At 40.4% G+C, this 13906-nt stretch overlaps 1 protein-coding gene across 6 annotated transcripts in view; it reads left to right on the forward strand.

Annotated features, from left to right (window-relative positions):
• Nucleotides 1–13906, forward strand: part of LOC124137815 (GATOR complex protein Iml1-like) — an 83698-nt gene that overhangs the window by 39336 nt on the left and 30456 nt on the right. For 5 of the 6 annotated variants that reach the window (XR_007218597.1, XR_007218599.1, XR_007218598.1 and 2 more), the window contains exons 24-27: nucleotides 2369–2479; nucleotides 11592–11736; nucleotides 12686–12782; nucleotides 13754–13876. Coding sequence is in view for 3 of the 6 variants with exons in the window: in XM_048385367.1 (XP_048241324.1) it covers nucleotides 2369–2479; nucleotides 11592–11736; nucleotides 12686–12782; nucleotides 13754–13876 (476 nt within the window). In the remaining 3 variants the exon portion in view is untranslated. The remainder of the gene's footprint in view (nucleotides 1–2368; nucleotides 2480–11591; nucleotides 11737–12685; nucleotides 12783–13753; nucleotides 13877–13906) is intronic. The other variant, XM_048385369.1, reaches the window with a different exon arrangement.

Genomic DNA, 13906 nt, shown 5'->3' on the forward strand with positions numbered 1-13906 from the left:
GTCCATGGACCATCGTCCTGTACACCGGTTCCTTCATCTACGCCTACACAATCGACGTCGACGATGGATTGTGACGACAGCGTCGTAGAGATAATGACCGATCGGCACCCTCGTCTCACTTTCATATCGACCCGGCTTTGATAGCCCAGATCACGACGGCGGTACTCGCCTCGACGGCGTCGACCAAGAAGGATTCGACTACGTCGGAGGTCCATGGACCATCGACCAGTACACCAGTACCTTCATCTACATCCACATCCACACAATCGACGTCTCCTCCCGATGTCTTCAGAGCCATGGCTCACGATATGGACCAGAACTTGCCTCTGCTCTGCCGGGGCAGAGTTTCAGCAAACCACCTGTTCGATCGCGTTACCCGATCTCTGGCATGCCGTTTTCGTCACTCATGAGAAGGGACTTGGATTGGGGGCTACTCTTCAAGAAACCAGCGCCCTCCAAGATTCTTGTAGTAGACAGGCATTGGGGATCCATGGACACTGCTGTTCGTCTCCAGCTACAACCGCTTGCTATGCTGTCGACAGCGAGCCAGCGGGGGAGGTAGTGAGGTCCCTTTTCCCCGCCGTCACCGTCGTCGGAGCCTACTACCTTTAGACGAGCTACCGGTAGGGGGAAGACTTCATCACACGGATCATGAAGACGGTCGTAGAATGGCTCCATCGGCAGGCGATCAGGGTCGCCTTCTACCTAGACGAGCCGTCTCCTACGGGCGACAGGCTCACTAAAATACCGGAATTGCAGAAAATTCTACGTGCCTTCATGGTTGAAGATGAGTCACATTAATTCCGACTGCCGGCCTGGGACCTCGATATCGTTCTGCGCTACCTGTCTAGTTAGACTTACGAGCCTCTCGATCAGGTCGCCTTCGACATTGTCTCAGACAAGAAGTACTGCTCGTATGTTTTAGTTACCTTGTATACTGCGAGTTGCTCTGTAACTAAATTATGCGCCGACCACACTTCGATCGCAATTCATCTGACGTGTGCAGTTGTCATGTCGCATCGATAATTTGTTGTGTGTCGAAGAGCATTAACCATGCTATTTTTCGTTACCTTGGATACGACGAGTCGTTCTGAAACTAAATTATATAACGTCCACACTTCGATCGCAATTCAACTGTCGTGTGCAGTTGTCCTGTCGCATCGATAGTTACTTGTGGGTCGAAGAGCATTAAACATGCTGTTTTAGTTACCTTGTATACTGTGAGTTGCTCTGTAACTAAACTATACGTCGACCACTTCGATCGCAGTTCAACTGACGCGTGCAGTTGTCCTGTCGCATCGATAATTAGTAGTGTGTCGAAGAGCATTAAACATGCTGTTTTAGTTACCTTGCCTACGACGAGTCGTTCTGTAACTACATTATAAGCCGACCACATTTCGATCGCACCTCAACTGACGTGTGCAGTTGTCCTGTCGCATCGATACTTACTTGTGGGTCGAAGAGCATTAAACATGCTGTTTTAGTTACCTTGTATACTGCGAGTTGCTCTGTAACTAAACTATACGTCGACCACTTCGATCGCAGTTCAACTGACGCGTGCAGTTGTCCTGTCGCATCGATAACTAGTTGTGTGTCGATGAGCATTAACCATGCTGTGCGTTCGTGATAAACAATTTGTCTCGTCCGTGCATCTGGTCGAATGTTCTATTGTCACTACAGGGGTGAGGAACTTGGTACATTCGACGTGACAGAGGTCACTTCCGGATTACTTTCCCGACCCTCCTTCCAGTGTTCCGTCGAATTCTACCCAATTGTACGACTGAAAACAGACTAAAACATGGGTTTTTCAGATTAAAAACGATGTTTTATTGGTCTGTTTTCAGTCGTACGTTCCCACCCAGCCATCCCCACTGGGAAGTAATCCAGTCCAGTCCTGCTTGATGGCTTATTCTTCGAGATTTGTGGCATGTCATCGGGAGGTGCGTGCGCAACCGGACGGAAACAAGTTTATTGTTTACATTCCAGCTTCTGGCTTCCTTTTAACGTGCGACTAGAGGTATGAGATACCCAATTGTACGACTGAAAACAGACCAATAAAACATTGTTTTTAATCTGAAAATCCCATTTTTTTGTGTATGTTTATAAATTAATCCTGAGAGACATTTATGTAAATTTTAAAGTCAATGGTTGATTTGTTTTTGAAACGACTGATATGAAAATATATATATTCTTTTCTAGTTTGACTTTTAAATGATTTATCTAGCAAAAAAAAAGTCTAGTGGTAATAACATCTTTTTCAGTTTATGTCAGTTTGGTATAAGCCATGTTCAGTCATTCCTGACCTTGACCTGTGACTGATATAGTTACCTTGACCTGTGTAACCTTGTTACATGTGACTTGCTTTCAGGGTGGGACTGGCGACCTTTGACACAGGTGGAGCGAGAGCGAGCTGACTCTCAGCTCATCAAGCCCATTCTAACCTCTGACCCCAGCAGTCAGACTTTCTGTGCAGGAATAAGTACGACCTTCACCCTCACTGTTGCCTCCGCCATTTTGGTCATCTAGTGTAGTACACATGGGCTTGCTTTATGATTGTGCGTGGAGAGTGTTGGCTGTAAATGTCCATCTGGATACATGGCTTGTATATGCAGCATCTTTAGATGATTGAGTTGTCTCCCTTCTCTGTTAACTATTCTAGCTTCTTCCCAGCGCGTGACACCTTCGTTACACTCTCGGTAACATCGCTGCCACCAGTGTGGGCACGGCCATTACAAGAATCTTGAAATTTGCCCTCTAACCCCAAATGTAGTCACATTCATACTTTTGTTTACATGTTTGGGAATGCCATCATAGTTCATTTTGAAAACGTTTACGACTGACCATGTTTTCCAGATGAATTTACTTTGTTGTTTGTATAATCAGATTGGTTCGAGATTGCAGACTAACAGAAAATCAACCAACTTCTATTTTACATTCTCACTTTATCAATTACATGATAGTTTTAATGAAATAGAAATTCAAATTGACAAACAAAGAAAGTAATTTAACAGGGGTAAGTGTATTTGGCGTCACGACAGTCGTCACTTGTTTGTAAACATAACGGTCAATCGGCTGCGAATTCAACTCCAAGCATGGTTGTAGTCATCTATCACTGTGGGGAGTTTTGACTGGTGGCAGCGATAGTATAGAGAGCTCCGCAAACGGGCTATCGCTGCGAGGAGCTTGTTAACTATTTTTAATCTTAGCCATTGATGATGGTGTAGTGTCTCTTAAACATAACACATCAGGATAAAATAGAATTAATGACAAATTATTATATCTATGAAATTATTGTATTTCTTTTTGTAATGTTAATGAATATAAAACAATCCATTCAATATTTGTTGAATTTGGTAAATTTCAAATTTGGATCATTTAAATGTGATAGAAATTTTGAAGTTATGAAAGATAGTTCTTTGGAATACATTATGTAAGTTTCTTTCACCAAAAGGTGCTGTTCATATGATAAATATTGGCCATGCAAGGAACGAACATTTACAGCTCTTTGTAAAATATTTCCTCATGACTTCTCCTGTCCCACAAAAATAATTTCTCTACTTTTAGAACACATCTTCAAATAATCGTTACCGATTTGCATTTTAACCTTCTGGGTTTTTTTCATGAAATTAAACAACAAGACCATCTGACAAATGGAAGAGCATTGTGGTTGAACAATTCACCAATGACATAAGGTGCATTCAAAAATATGAAATTCAAAAGATGAATGAATCAAAATTATTATAATCAATTTTGAACCTTCAACTCCAATGATATTTTTGATGATTCTGCACAGGAATACCAAGGAGGAAATATTTCATTTAATATTTTTGGTGTTTTGTACTGGCTTTTATACTCTGAATTGAGTTATTTTAGTAATATTGTTGTACCATGCTTGCTTTGGAGGTTGTGTCACCTTTATTTTTCTCAACAGATATTTATTTGTGAATGTTGTATCAGGAAGTGTGTAATTTAATACCAGGACATTTACGCCCTGAAAATAGTTAAATTGGTAGAATGGTTCACGACGGAGCTTCTGGTGGAGAAGGTAACAGTGCCTTTGTCAGTAATACCAATATTTTATCATTTTGGAATTTTTACCAGCATGATTGGTTTGTGGTTTGTGTTGAGAGAAGTTTTGGTATATACACTGAACAAAAAACCCATAAGGGATTATGACAAATTGGGGGATATTTTTCTGTAGTGAAGACTAATCACACAATTTCATAAAAATATCCCCCAAAATACTCATGATCCCTAACTATATGTTTTCAGTATAATGAGTGTATGCCGTGTAACAGTAACTACTCTTCAGACTAACAGCATCTGCATGTTTGGAACTAATATGTTGTAGCCGCCACACAATATGATGTCTAATCGGCTTTGTACACAGCTTTTGTGCACACAGCAACATGTATCGCCTACTAACTTGTGTAGATTATCATCTGAAGGATTGGATGAGTTAGAATAGGTTTTTAGAATAGATTACTGTGTTCACTTCTGTATGTATTTAGAATCTAGATCAGTGATTTGAATTCTCTGAAAGATACAGCTGACTTTCAGCTTCACTGGACTGTATTAATATGTCTTGGCAGAGTGTTAGGTTACTGGGTCAAGTATGCATATCGGTATATATGGGAGGACTATTGGGATATCTAGATATTGTATGGAGATCTCTGGGTACTGTATGGAGATCTCTGGGTACTGTATGGATAGATCTGGGTACTGTATGGAGATCTCTAGGTACTGTATGGAGAGATCTGGGTACTGTATGGAGATCTCTAGGTACTGTATGGAGAGATCTGGGTACTGTATGGAGAGATCTGGGTACTGTATGGAGATCTCTGGGTACTGTATGGAGAGATCTGGGTACTGTATGGAGAGATCTGGGTACTGTATGGAGAGATCTGGGTACTGTGTGGAGATATCTGGGTACTGTATGGAGATATCTGTTATGAGGGGTACTGTATGGAGATCTCTAGGTACTGTATGGAGATATCTTGGTACTGTTTGGAGATATCTGGGTACTGTATGGAGATATCTGGGTACTGTATGGAGATATCTGGGTACTGTTTGGAGATATCTGGGTACTGTATGGAGATATCTGGGTACTGTATGGAAATATCTGGGTACTGTATGGAGATCTCTGGGTACTGTATGGAGATATCTGTTATGAGGGGTACTGTATGGAGATCTCTGGGTACTGTATGGAGAGATCTGGGTACTGTATGGCGATATCTGGGTACTGTATGGAGATATCTGGGTACTGTATGGATATATCTGGGTACTGTATGGAGATCTCTGGGTACTGTATGGAGATATCTGTTATGAGGGGTACTGTATGGAGATCTCTGGGTACTGTATGGCGATATCTGGGTACTGTATGGAGATCTCTGGATACTGTATTGAGCAATAAGGACTTTAGATATACTTCATAGACCGAATATTCTTGTTGAAGACGACTAAATAGGTATCAGACTGGTCCACAGTTTCCTATGTCTGCCTAAAGAGGCAGTTTATTCTGTTAAAGGAGGTCTGAGTAGGTCCTGAGCCACAGTGCTTGCTGTAAGAGACAGCTTAATTGGTGTTAGATATATATATTCCCAGTTCCTACCACCATTATAGGAGACTGTTAAATAGGGCTCTGAATAAGTCCCCAGTTCCTATGGTCGATAGGTTAAAGGTCTAAAGCTGCTCTGGCTGACTACTGGTAATGGGTGCCCCACTAATCTAGGACGCTGCACACTGCACTTCACTACATGAATCCATCTCAATGCCACAAGTCTAAGATCGTGGATTTGAATCCTGGTTCACCCTGAACATGTTTCCAGGATGTCAACTCAGTAGTGGCAGTGCTCATGGGTTTCACCAACATGGTCAACATCAAAGATCTGCATCATTTATCAGGGCTCGATTTTAGCTATATAAAACATGCACCAGTGTAACCTATTACTGAAAAATGCAACCTAATATTTGCGCTACTTAAGTGCAAGTAAACAATTCAAATTTGTGTGTGACTTACTCTTTCTTTTGATCATTGATCTTTGAAAACACACACACACACACACTCTCTCTCTCTCGCTCTTTCTCTCTCTTGCTCTCTAGTGACCTAACTACATCATTTGTTCCGTGAAGATCCTGGGTAGAATAGGTCTTCAGCAACCCATGCTTGCCATAAAAGGCGACTATGCTTGTTGTAAGAGGCGACTAACGGGATCGGGTGGTCAGGCTTGCTGTCTTGGTTTATGCATGTCATCGATGTGTTCAGCCCATTTCTGGTGTCCCCCGCCATGATATTGCAGGAATATACCATACTCACTCACTCACTCACTCACTCACTCCTTAAATCGAGTCCTGCTTAGGGCATTCCTCCTACATCAAGCAGATATGCCATAATAAAACAGAAACACTGTCCAAACTCTCACACACACTCATTTTTTCACTTTGGCTGACAAAGTAATAATTGAATCACTATCTAAAGTTGTATAGGAAATGGGGGCACGGCTTCACGGCCTTCCTGGACGAGGTGTGGGCCCTGAAAATGCCTCCATATGATCCCCAAATAAGGTAGACATGCTCACACTATCATCCCTCGGTTTGTGTAGTCCAAGCATCTTTTTTCAGGCTGCCGTGATACAATTAGCCTTGCTTACTCGGTCATTGAGTCAGTTGTTAGTATCCTAGTGCTCCAGAGCTTCGCTGGATGTAGGGCTGTCGGCTTGCCGCTGCATCATCTCCTGTCATCTCTACAGCTACTAATATCTCTCTGCTTTCCTCTCTTTCAGACTGCTTACATTGTCATCTTGACTTGACCAGTCATAGACTGGCACAGTTTATTTACTCACAGATTTATTGTTCTCGTAAAACAAGGTTGATATGACCTTGTTATTGTATGGCTAGTCGGGCAATATTGACTGTTACTGTTCTACGATGACTAGTAGTACAACCAGGGAAGATCCGGTAAGAATAGGTCTTCAGCAACCCATGCTTGTCGTAAGAGGCGACTAACTGAATTGGATGGTCAGGCTCGCAGACTTGGTTGGTGCATGTCATCGTATCCCAATTGTGTGGATCGGTGCTCATGATGTCAATCACTGGATTGTGTTGTTCAGACTTGATTATTAACAGACTGCCATCACATATAGCTGGAATATTGCTGAGTGCAGCATTAAAATTCAAACATACATGTACTAGTAGTACAAGGTTGATATGATCTTATTGTATGGCTAGTCATGCAATATTGACTGTTTACTCTTCTACGATGACTAGTAGTACAAGGTTCATGTCATCTTGTTATTGTATGGCTGCCACTTGTATCACACGAAGGCTATAGTGCACGATTGACAGATTTAATTGTACTATTGCTAGTTCTGAAAGATAGACATACGACTGTCAGGAATGATTTTAGACTTATGCTTTAGTAGTCCATAATATAATTTTGATCAACACAACAACTCCATTTAAATTGAAAAGGAGCCCCAGTGAGATGGGAGATTCAGAACCTGTGGAAATATAGACTTGCTTCATTTAGGGCTATAGCATTACAGTAAGGGTTGGAGGGAAGGAAAATAACATGGTTCAGGGACTGTGAGACAGGCTAGAATGAGTTAGAGCTCCAGATAAGCTTTTGGTGTTGTGGGTATTTTACCCATGCATCTTAAAATCATTGGGTATCAGTAATTCTATTTGGGTATTCAAATTCCGTTACCCACTAGCTTTTACGCATGTGGGTATTTAAGTTAAATATTTAAAAACACTATTCATCTAGTCCCTGCAAACTGGTGTCGTGTGGGTTCGAGAGCTTTATAGGATGATACCACGATACTTCCACAAGAAAGTGGCAAATGATCGTGATGTAACTGTCATCGTGGAGTTTGGCAAGGTTGACGGAATGCCCGTTTATAATTTCAAAATAAATTTCTGATTTGCTAGTTGAATACACAGGATTATTTCACAATGTTTTGACGATACGCACAAGTTTTATTTTTGTAATGTGCGTTGCGTATTTGATATGCTTGAATTTTATTTTACTGCGTATTTCTGCATTTCTGATGCGTATTTTACGCAGATACGCAGCTTATCTGGAGCTCTGAGTTAGGCTTAGAGGGTACACCATCTTACAATGTGCTGTATATGATATGTATTGTATCATGATGCTGAAAGAATGACACAAGCTGATGATAAGGTTTAGTTTAAGCAATAATTTTGACAATGGTTGTGGTCTTTGAACACAATTTACATGGGAATATTAACTAATATAGCATTAGATATAGCAGGTTACCATGGAAACAATCACTTTCGCCATTTTGTAGTATAGTGAGTTGATTGGGAAGATGAGTGTTTCCATAGAAACCTTTTAGTTAGTGATACAGGAATAGCCAAATGGAATCTTTTGAATTGTCGTTATGTCTTGCATGGAATGTTTTATTGATGTTACCATGGCTACATTAACCACCCTAACAGTCTCCTTTAGCCAAGGTTTAGTTTAACCATCGTGTACATGTTGTAGTATAGTTGTGAGAGGTGTAGATGCATGGAACCAGTCAAGCCCTAGAATTAGTCAGCATGAAAACTGTACTATTCCATAGTGAACAAGCCTGACCTTACTGTTGCCATGGTTACCATTACCATAGCAACAAGGCTGCGTTTCAGTCTAGTTAGTGATTTACTCTATTATTCCATCAATGTTGACATTGTAATTATTATTTTATCACACAATGGGTAGTGTCATCGATGCTCTAAACCGATGGATAAACTTGGTATCACGATCCGATAATATGCAAATGAGGTTACCTGGCAGGAACTACTTTAAGCTCTATCCATCAATGTAATGTATTCTTGGCCAATACAATTATAAGGTTTCCCAATATGTTTTTTTTTCTGTAGACAGACATGGCTGTAAATCATTTGGCACTATTTGATAAATAGGGCGGTTCACTCAAACATTGTATTCATACGCGGTTTCTATTGTTACTTCAGTGAGTGGGAATTTGTGTTAAACATTGATTACTTTAAGAATGATATTATATGATAAAGAGATTATAACCAATGTGTGTTTCCATCTCATAAATATCATACATTAGGAATACACAATATGTATTATCAATTTTAGAAATGTATCTTTTTTAAGACTTGTCCAGAGGACTAGTGTTAACATTATTTCAAATGTCCTCAGAGTTTGTAGCTAGTCGGGTAGCCTACTGGTTAAAGTGTTCGCTTGTCATGCCGAAGATCCGGGTCGATTCCCGACATGGGTACAATGTGTGAAGCCCATTTCTGGTGTCCCCCCACTGTGATATTGCTGGAATATTGCAAAAAGCAGCTTAAGATATAACACTTACTCACTTGTAGCTAGTCCTATTGGAATGAGACAAAAATATTTACTATGTCTACATTTGCAGTTTTATTCTGACCAATTTGTAGCACAATTGAAGCGCTGAGAACTGATTCAGAATCATGGCCCTCAAATGCTACTGGTCAGTGAGGACTACCATCAGGATTAGTACTTGTCCACACAATTTATTAGTGGCAGGCAATTGGACCAGTAGAAGTTTGAAGGCTCTCAGAAGTTTTGCATCGTAAAAAATATGATATTTATTATATGGAATCCCACTCGGCAAATAATATCTACTTATTCCCTATTTTGTTGGAGGTCTTGGAATCAGTGCATGCTATTACTTCTCTACTTTTGTATTCTTTTTGTGTTACTGGAAATACGAATATTTAATTTTGTTTAGTTGGCAGTCCCAGAATTGGTTAGAAACACCTCACTTTGGAGGTGATGGTAATTATTATATCTAAGAATTGCTCTTGAAAAGACATGAGTTAATGTATGATTGTCGACATCTTGATTAATTCAAATATTTATGATTTTTGGAAAAGAATAAACAAATATATCGATAATAATTGAAACAATTAAATGTTACCATGGTCACAACTCGCACAAACACAACTAACATAATACAAATCCCAGTATTTGAGTAAATGCTTGTTTGTCAACAGATGTATGCAGAGCAATAACATATCGTATCTATAGCTGGATCAAATGGGCAGAAATCAATGTGTTCTAAGAAACAGGAAGGGTTAGTTTACTGCGGGCAATCAAGGTCATTGACTTCAGATAGTGTAGGACAGGGCCTCATTCCATTAAGCGATCGTAGCGCTACAACTGTCGTTAGTCTATGTTAAAGAGGGGCACAGGTGGCCAAGTTGATTCGCTGTGCAGAGTTGCATCCCTTGGGCACGCCAGAAACCTATGATTGTGATGTTAAAGAATGCGAGTTGCAGACATCTTAGCGCTGCAACTGTCGTAAGTCTATGATAAAGTATAGGAGTTATGATGTCTTAGAGCTACAACTGCCATAGTCTATGTTAAAGTATTGGAGTTTCGGTTGTCTTAGCAATATGACTGCCGTAAGTCCATGTTGAAGTATAGGATTTATGATCATAGTAGTGCTACAACTGTTGGAAGTTTATGTTAAAGTATGGGAATTACGATCATCTTAGTGCTACGACTGTCTTAGGTGGATGTTAAAGTATGTGATTTATGATCATCTTAGCCCCACATCTGTCATAAGTCTATGTTAAAGTCTAGGAGTTACGTCTTAGCGCTATGACTGTCATAAGTCTATGTTAAAGTCTAGGAGTTATGATATCTTAGACCTATGACTGTCATAAGTCTATGTTTAAGTATAGGAGTTACATCTTAGCACTATGACTGTCATAAGTCTATGTTTAAGAGTAGGAGTTAGGATCGTCTTAGCACTATGATTGTGGTAAGTCTATGATAAGGTATGAGAGTTACGATGGTCTTAGCGTTATGACTGTGGTAAGTCTATGATAAGGTATGAGAGTTACGATCGTCTTAGCGCTATGACTGTAGTAAGTCTATGATAAGGTATGAGAGTTACGATGGTCTTAGCGCTATGACTGTGGTAAGTCTATGATAAGGTATGAGAGTTACGATGGTCTTAGCATTATGACTGTGGTAAGTCTATGATAAGGTATGAGAGTTACGATGGCCTTAGCATTATGACTGTAGTAAGTCTATGATAAGGCATGAGAGTTTCGATGGTCTTAGCGCTATGACTGTAGTAAGTCTATGATAAGGTATGAGAGTTACGATGATCCAAGCATTATGACTGTGGTAAGTCTATGATAAGGTATGAGAGTTACGATGGTCTTAGCATTATGACTGTGGTAAGTTTATGATAAGGTATGAGAGTTACGATGGTCTTAGCGCTATGACTGTAGTAAGTCTATGATAAGGCATGAGAGTTACGATGATCGAAGCATTATGACTGTGGTAAGTCTATGATAAGGTATGAGAGTTACGATGGTCTTAGCGCTATGACTGTAGTAAGTCTATGATAAGGTATGAGAGTTACGATGATCCAAGCATTATGACTGTGGTAAGTCTATGATAAGGTATGAGAGTTACGATGGTCTTAGCGCTTAGACTGTAGTAAGTCTATGATAAGGCATGAGAGTTACGATGATCCAGGCGTTATGATTGCTTTGTGGAATGGGGCCTAGGATTACGAGATCATAGATCATAGCTTCACAGAGATCTACAGTGGTGAATGTATTTTCAGGTGTTGACTGGAAGTCGCTAACAATTCCAGCATCACTGCCAACGACAACCGACTTCTTCCCCGACCAGCGTAGTCTGCATTATGACTATGTGGTGTCGGACTATAACCTGCTGCCTGATGATGTCAATGCTGAAATAGCCAGAGAGTAGGACATGATGAAATACCCGTGTTGGAAATTAAGCATGAAAGCCTGGGGGTCCTTGTCATGAAGCTAATGTTAAAAAAGTTAAACATTTTGGGCTCCGTAGTTTCAAGTATTCTACTCGAAAGAAGTTATCAATCACCCTTTTCTTTCATATTACTATATTTAATGTGTCATGCCATGACGGATAACCTGTAGTTGTATGAAAGAGATGGGTGATCCAGCATTCCTGTTTACCGGTAATTACCAGTTTTTCACCAGTAAAATTAGGCTTGGACGGGTTATTCATGTGACTGCCAGTCCCTGTGGACCGTCAAATAAAGTACCTTATTAATCTTTGTTGTTGAACAAAACATCGGTGATATTTATTCAAGTACAATTTTCGAACAAAGTCAGCTTGTCTGTTACCATCAGGGTTAAATATCCATTTGTAGCGACTTCGTCTCGAAATATATAAAAAAAATAGGGAAAATTGTGACTGAAGTTTGTGTGAATGACGTATAGATCTAACAAAGTTACTTCAGAGATGACATCTTTGCACTGAACATGATGTAAAATGGGTTTTTTATTTGTTGAATGTTGGGACTGGCAAAAATTAGGGGGGACTGGTAATTTTTAGAGTTGCCAGTCCACCAGGACTGGCAGTTTCAAAAGCAAGCAGGAACACTGGTAATCCATAACTTCTTCTGAGTAGAATGCTCTAGCAAGAAAGCTGAAGGATCCCAGAACACCCCTTAATTTTGAACATTGGGGATTATTTTGTTTTGGATATAATTTTTTTAATGTTTTTCATTTTTTAAGTTAATGCTTTTAAGAGAAAATGCAATTTTGGTTATATCAAAGAAAGTATGTGAAGTCTCTTTGTGACAATGTTATTCCAATTTCATGGATCTCATTCATCTCCTGTGTATGACCATGCTGAATATAAATTCCATTATTTGCCGTTTCTCAGAAGGAATCCCCCATCAGAGGACGAGGCGTTCTACCGCCGCAAGCCACTCAGTACTGTGCATGTGTTCCGGGAGCTGGTGTACCAGCGACTGGCTCAGGTATCAGTACCAAGATGTTCTGGAAGTTTAAAACTTGGATTTACGTAGTCTTGATCATCAGAGTAGATATAACATGTAGCAAGGTGAAGGTTTAAGGTGAAAAACAGAATAGGTGAAAACCGGACGTTGTATACCATTTTTTCTTAAGTATAGTCTGCACCAAGGCATAATTTGCAACCCCTTCTTTGGGAGGCAGTATTTTGTATTATGCAGATCCCCTATTCCTTGAAAAGAGACCGCCTCTGGGGTCTATTGGTAGAGCGGAAGGTTCGGGGTTCGATCCCCGGCCGCGTCATACCTAAAGACGTTAAAAGATGGTACTTGTCGTTACCCTGTCTGGCGCTCGGCATTAAGGGGCTAAAACAAGAACTGGTCGGCTCGGAGTCAGTATACTACGTGTATGTCTGAGTGGGATATTCATGTTAAACTGCGGCATGGTATCTCAGTGTGCTAGCACTATAAATCGGCATCAGCCCGGACTAGTACAAGCAGCCACACACACACACGTACATGCACGTGCATGGCTATATAAGTGCAATAATCTTGGACGTTAAACCCAATTTCACCTCACCTCACCTCACCCTGGAAAGAAAACTGGATCAGAAAAGGAAGATAGCATCACAGTGTGCAAACGCTGGCTCTTTTGTGTCAGTTGGGTTGTTTTTATTCAGGTTTGTAACAAATCACAGGTGAAAGAACACAGGCAATATATTGTGGTACATGCAAGGATTGATGCTCATGATATCAATCACTGGATTGTCTGGTCCAGACTGGGTTATTTTAAGACCGTCGTCATATAGCTGAAATATTGCTGAGTGCAGCGTTAGACAACAAACAAACAAACAATCTTTGGATGTTTACTTGTGCTCAGCTCAATTTAATTGTCTCGGGCTTCGGAGGCTGACTAATGTGAAAGATTTTTTAGGATTGCTATGACATTTCCATGTTAAGATGTACTTGTTTATGTCCAGGGGTTCCAGTTGATCAAGATCTCGAGATCTAGCTCTCCGAGGGAGAATACGACACTTGGGTCAAGTCCGCAATACCATCATGCAACAGTTCTAACTCGGGCCCGGCCTCGTGTGGAACAATCGGTAAATGCACTTGTACCCTGTCATGAATTT

This window comes from Haliotis rufescens, unplaced genomic scaffold (genome assembly GCF_023055435.1).
Source record: "Haliotis rufescens isolate VD_foot unplaced genomic scaffold, xgHalRufe1.0.p SCAF_57, whole genome shotgun sequence".
Lineage (NCBI taxonomy): Eukaryota > Metazoa > Mollusca > Gastropoda > Lepetellida > Haliotidae > Haliotis > Haliotis rufescens.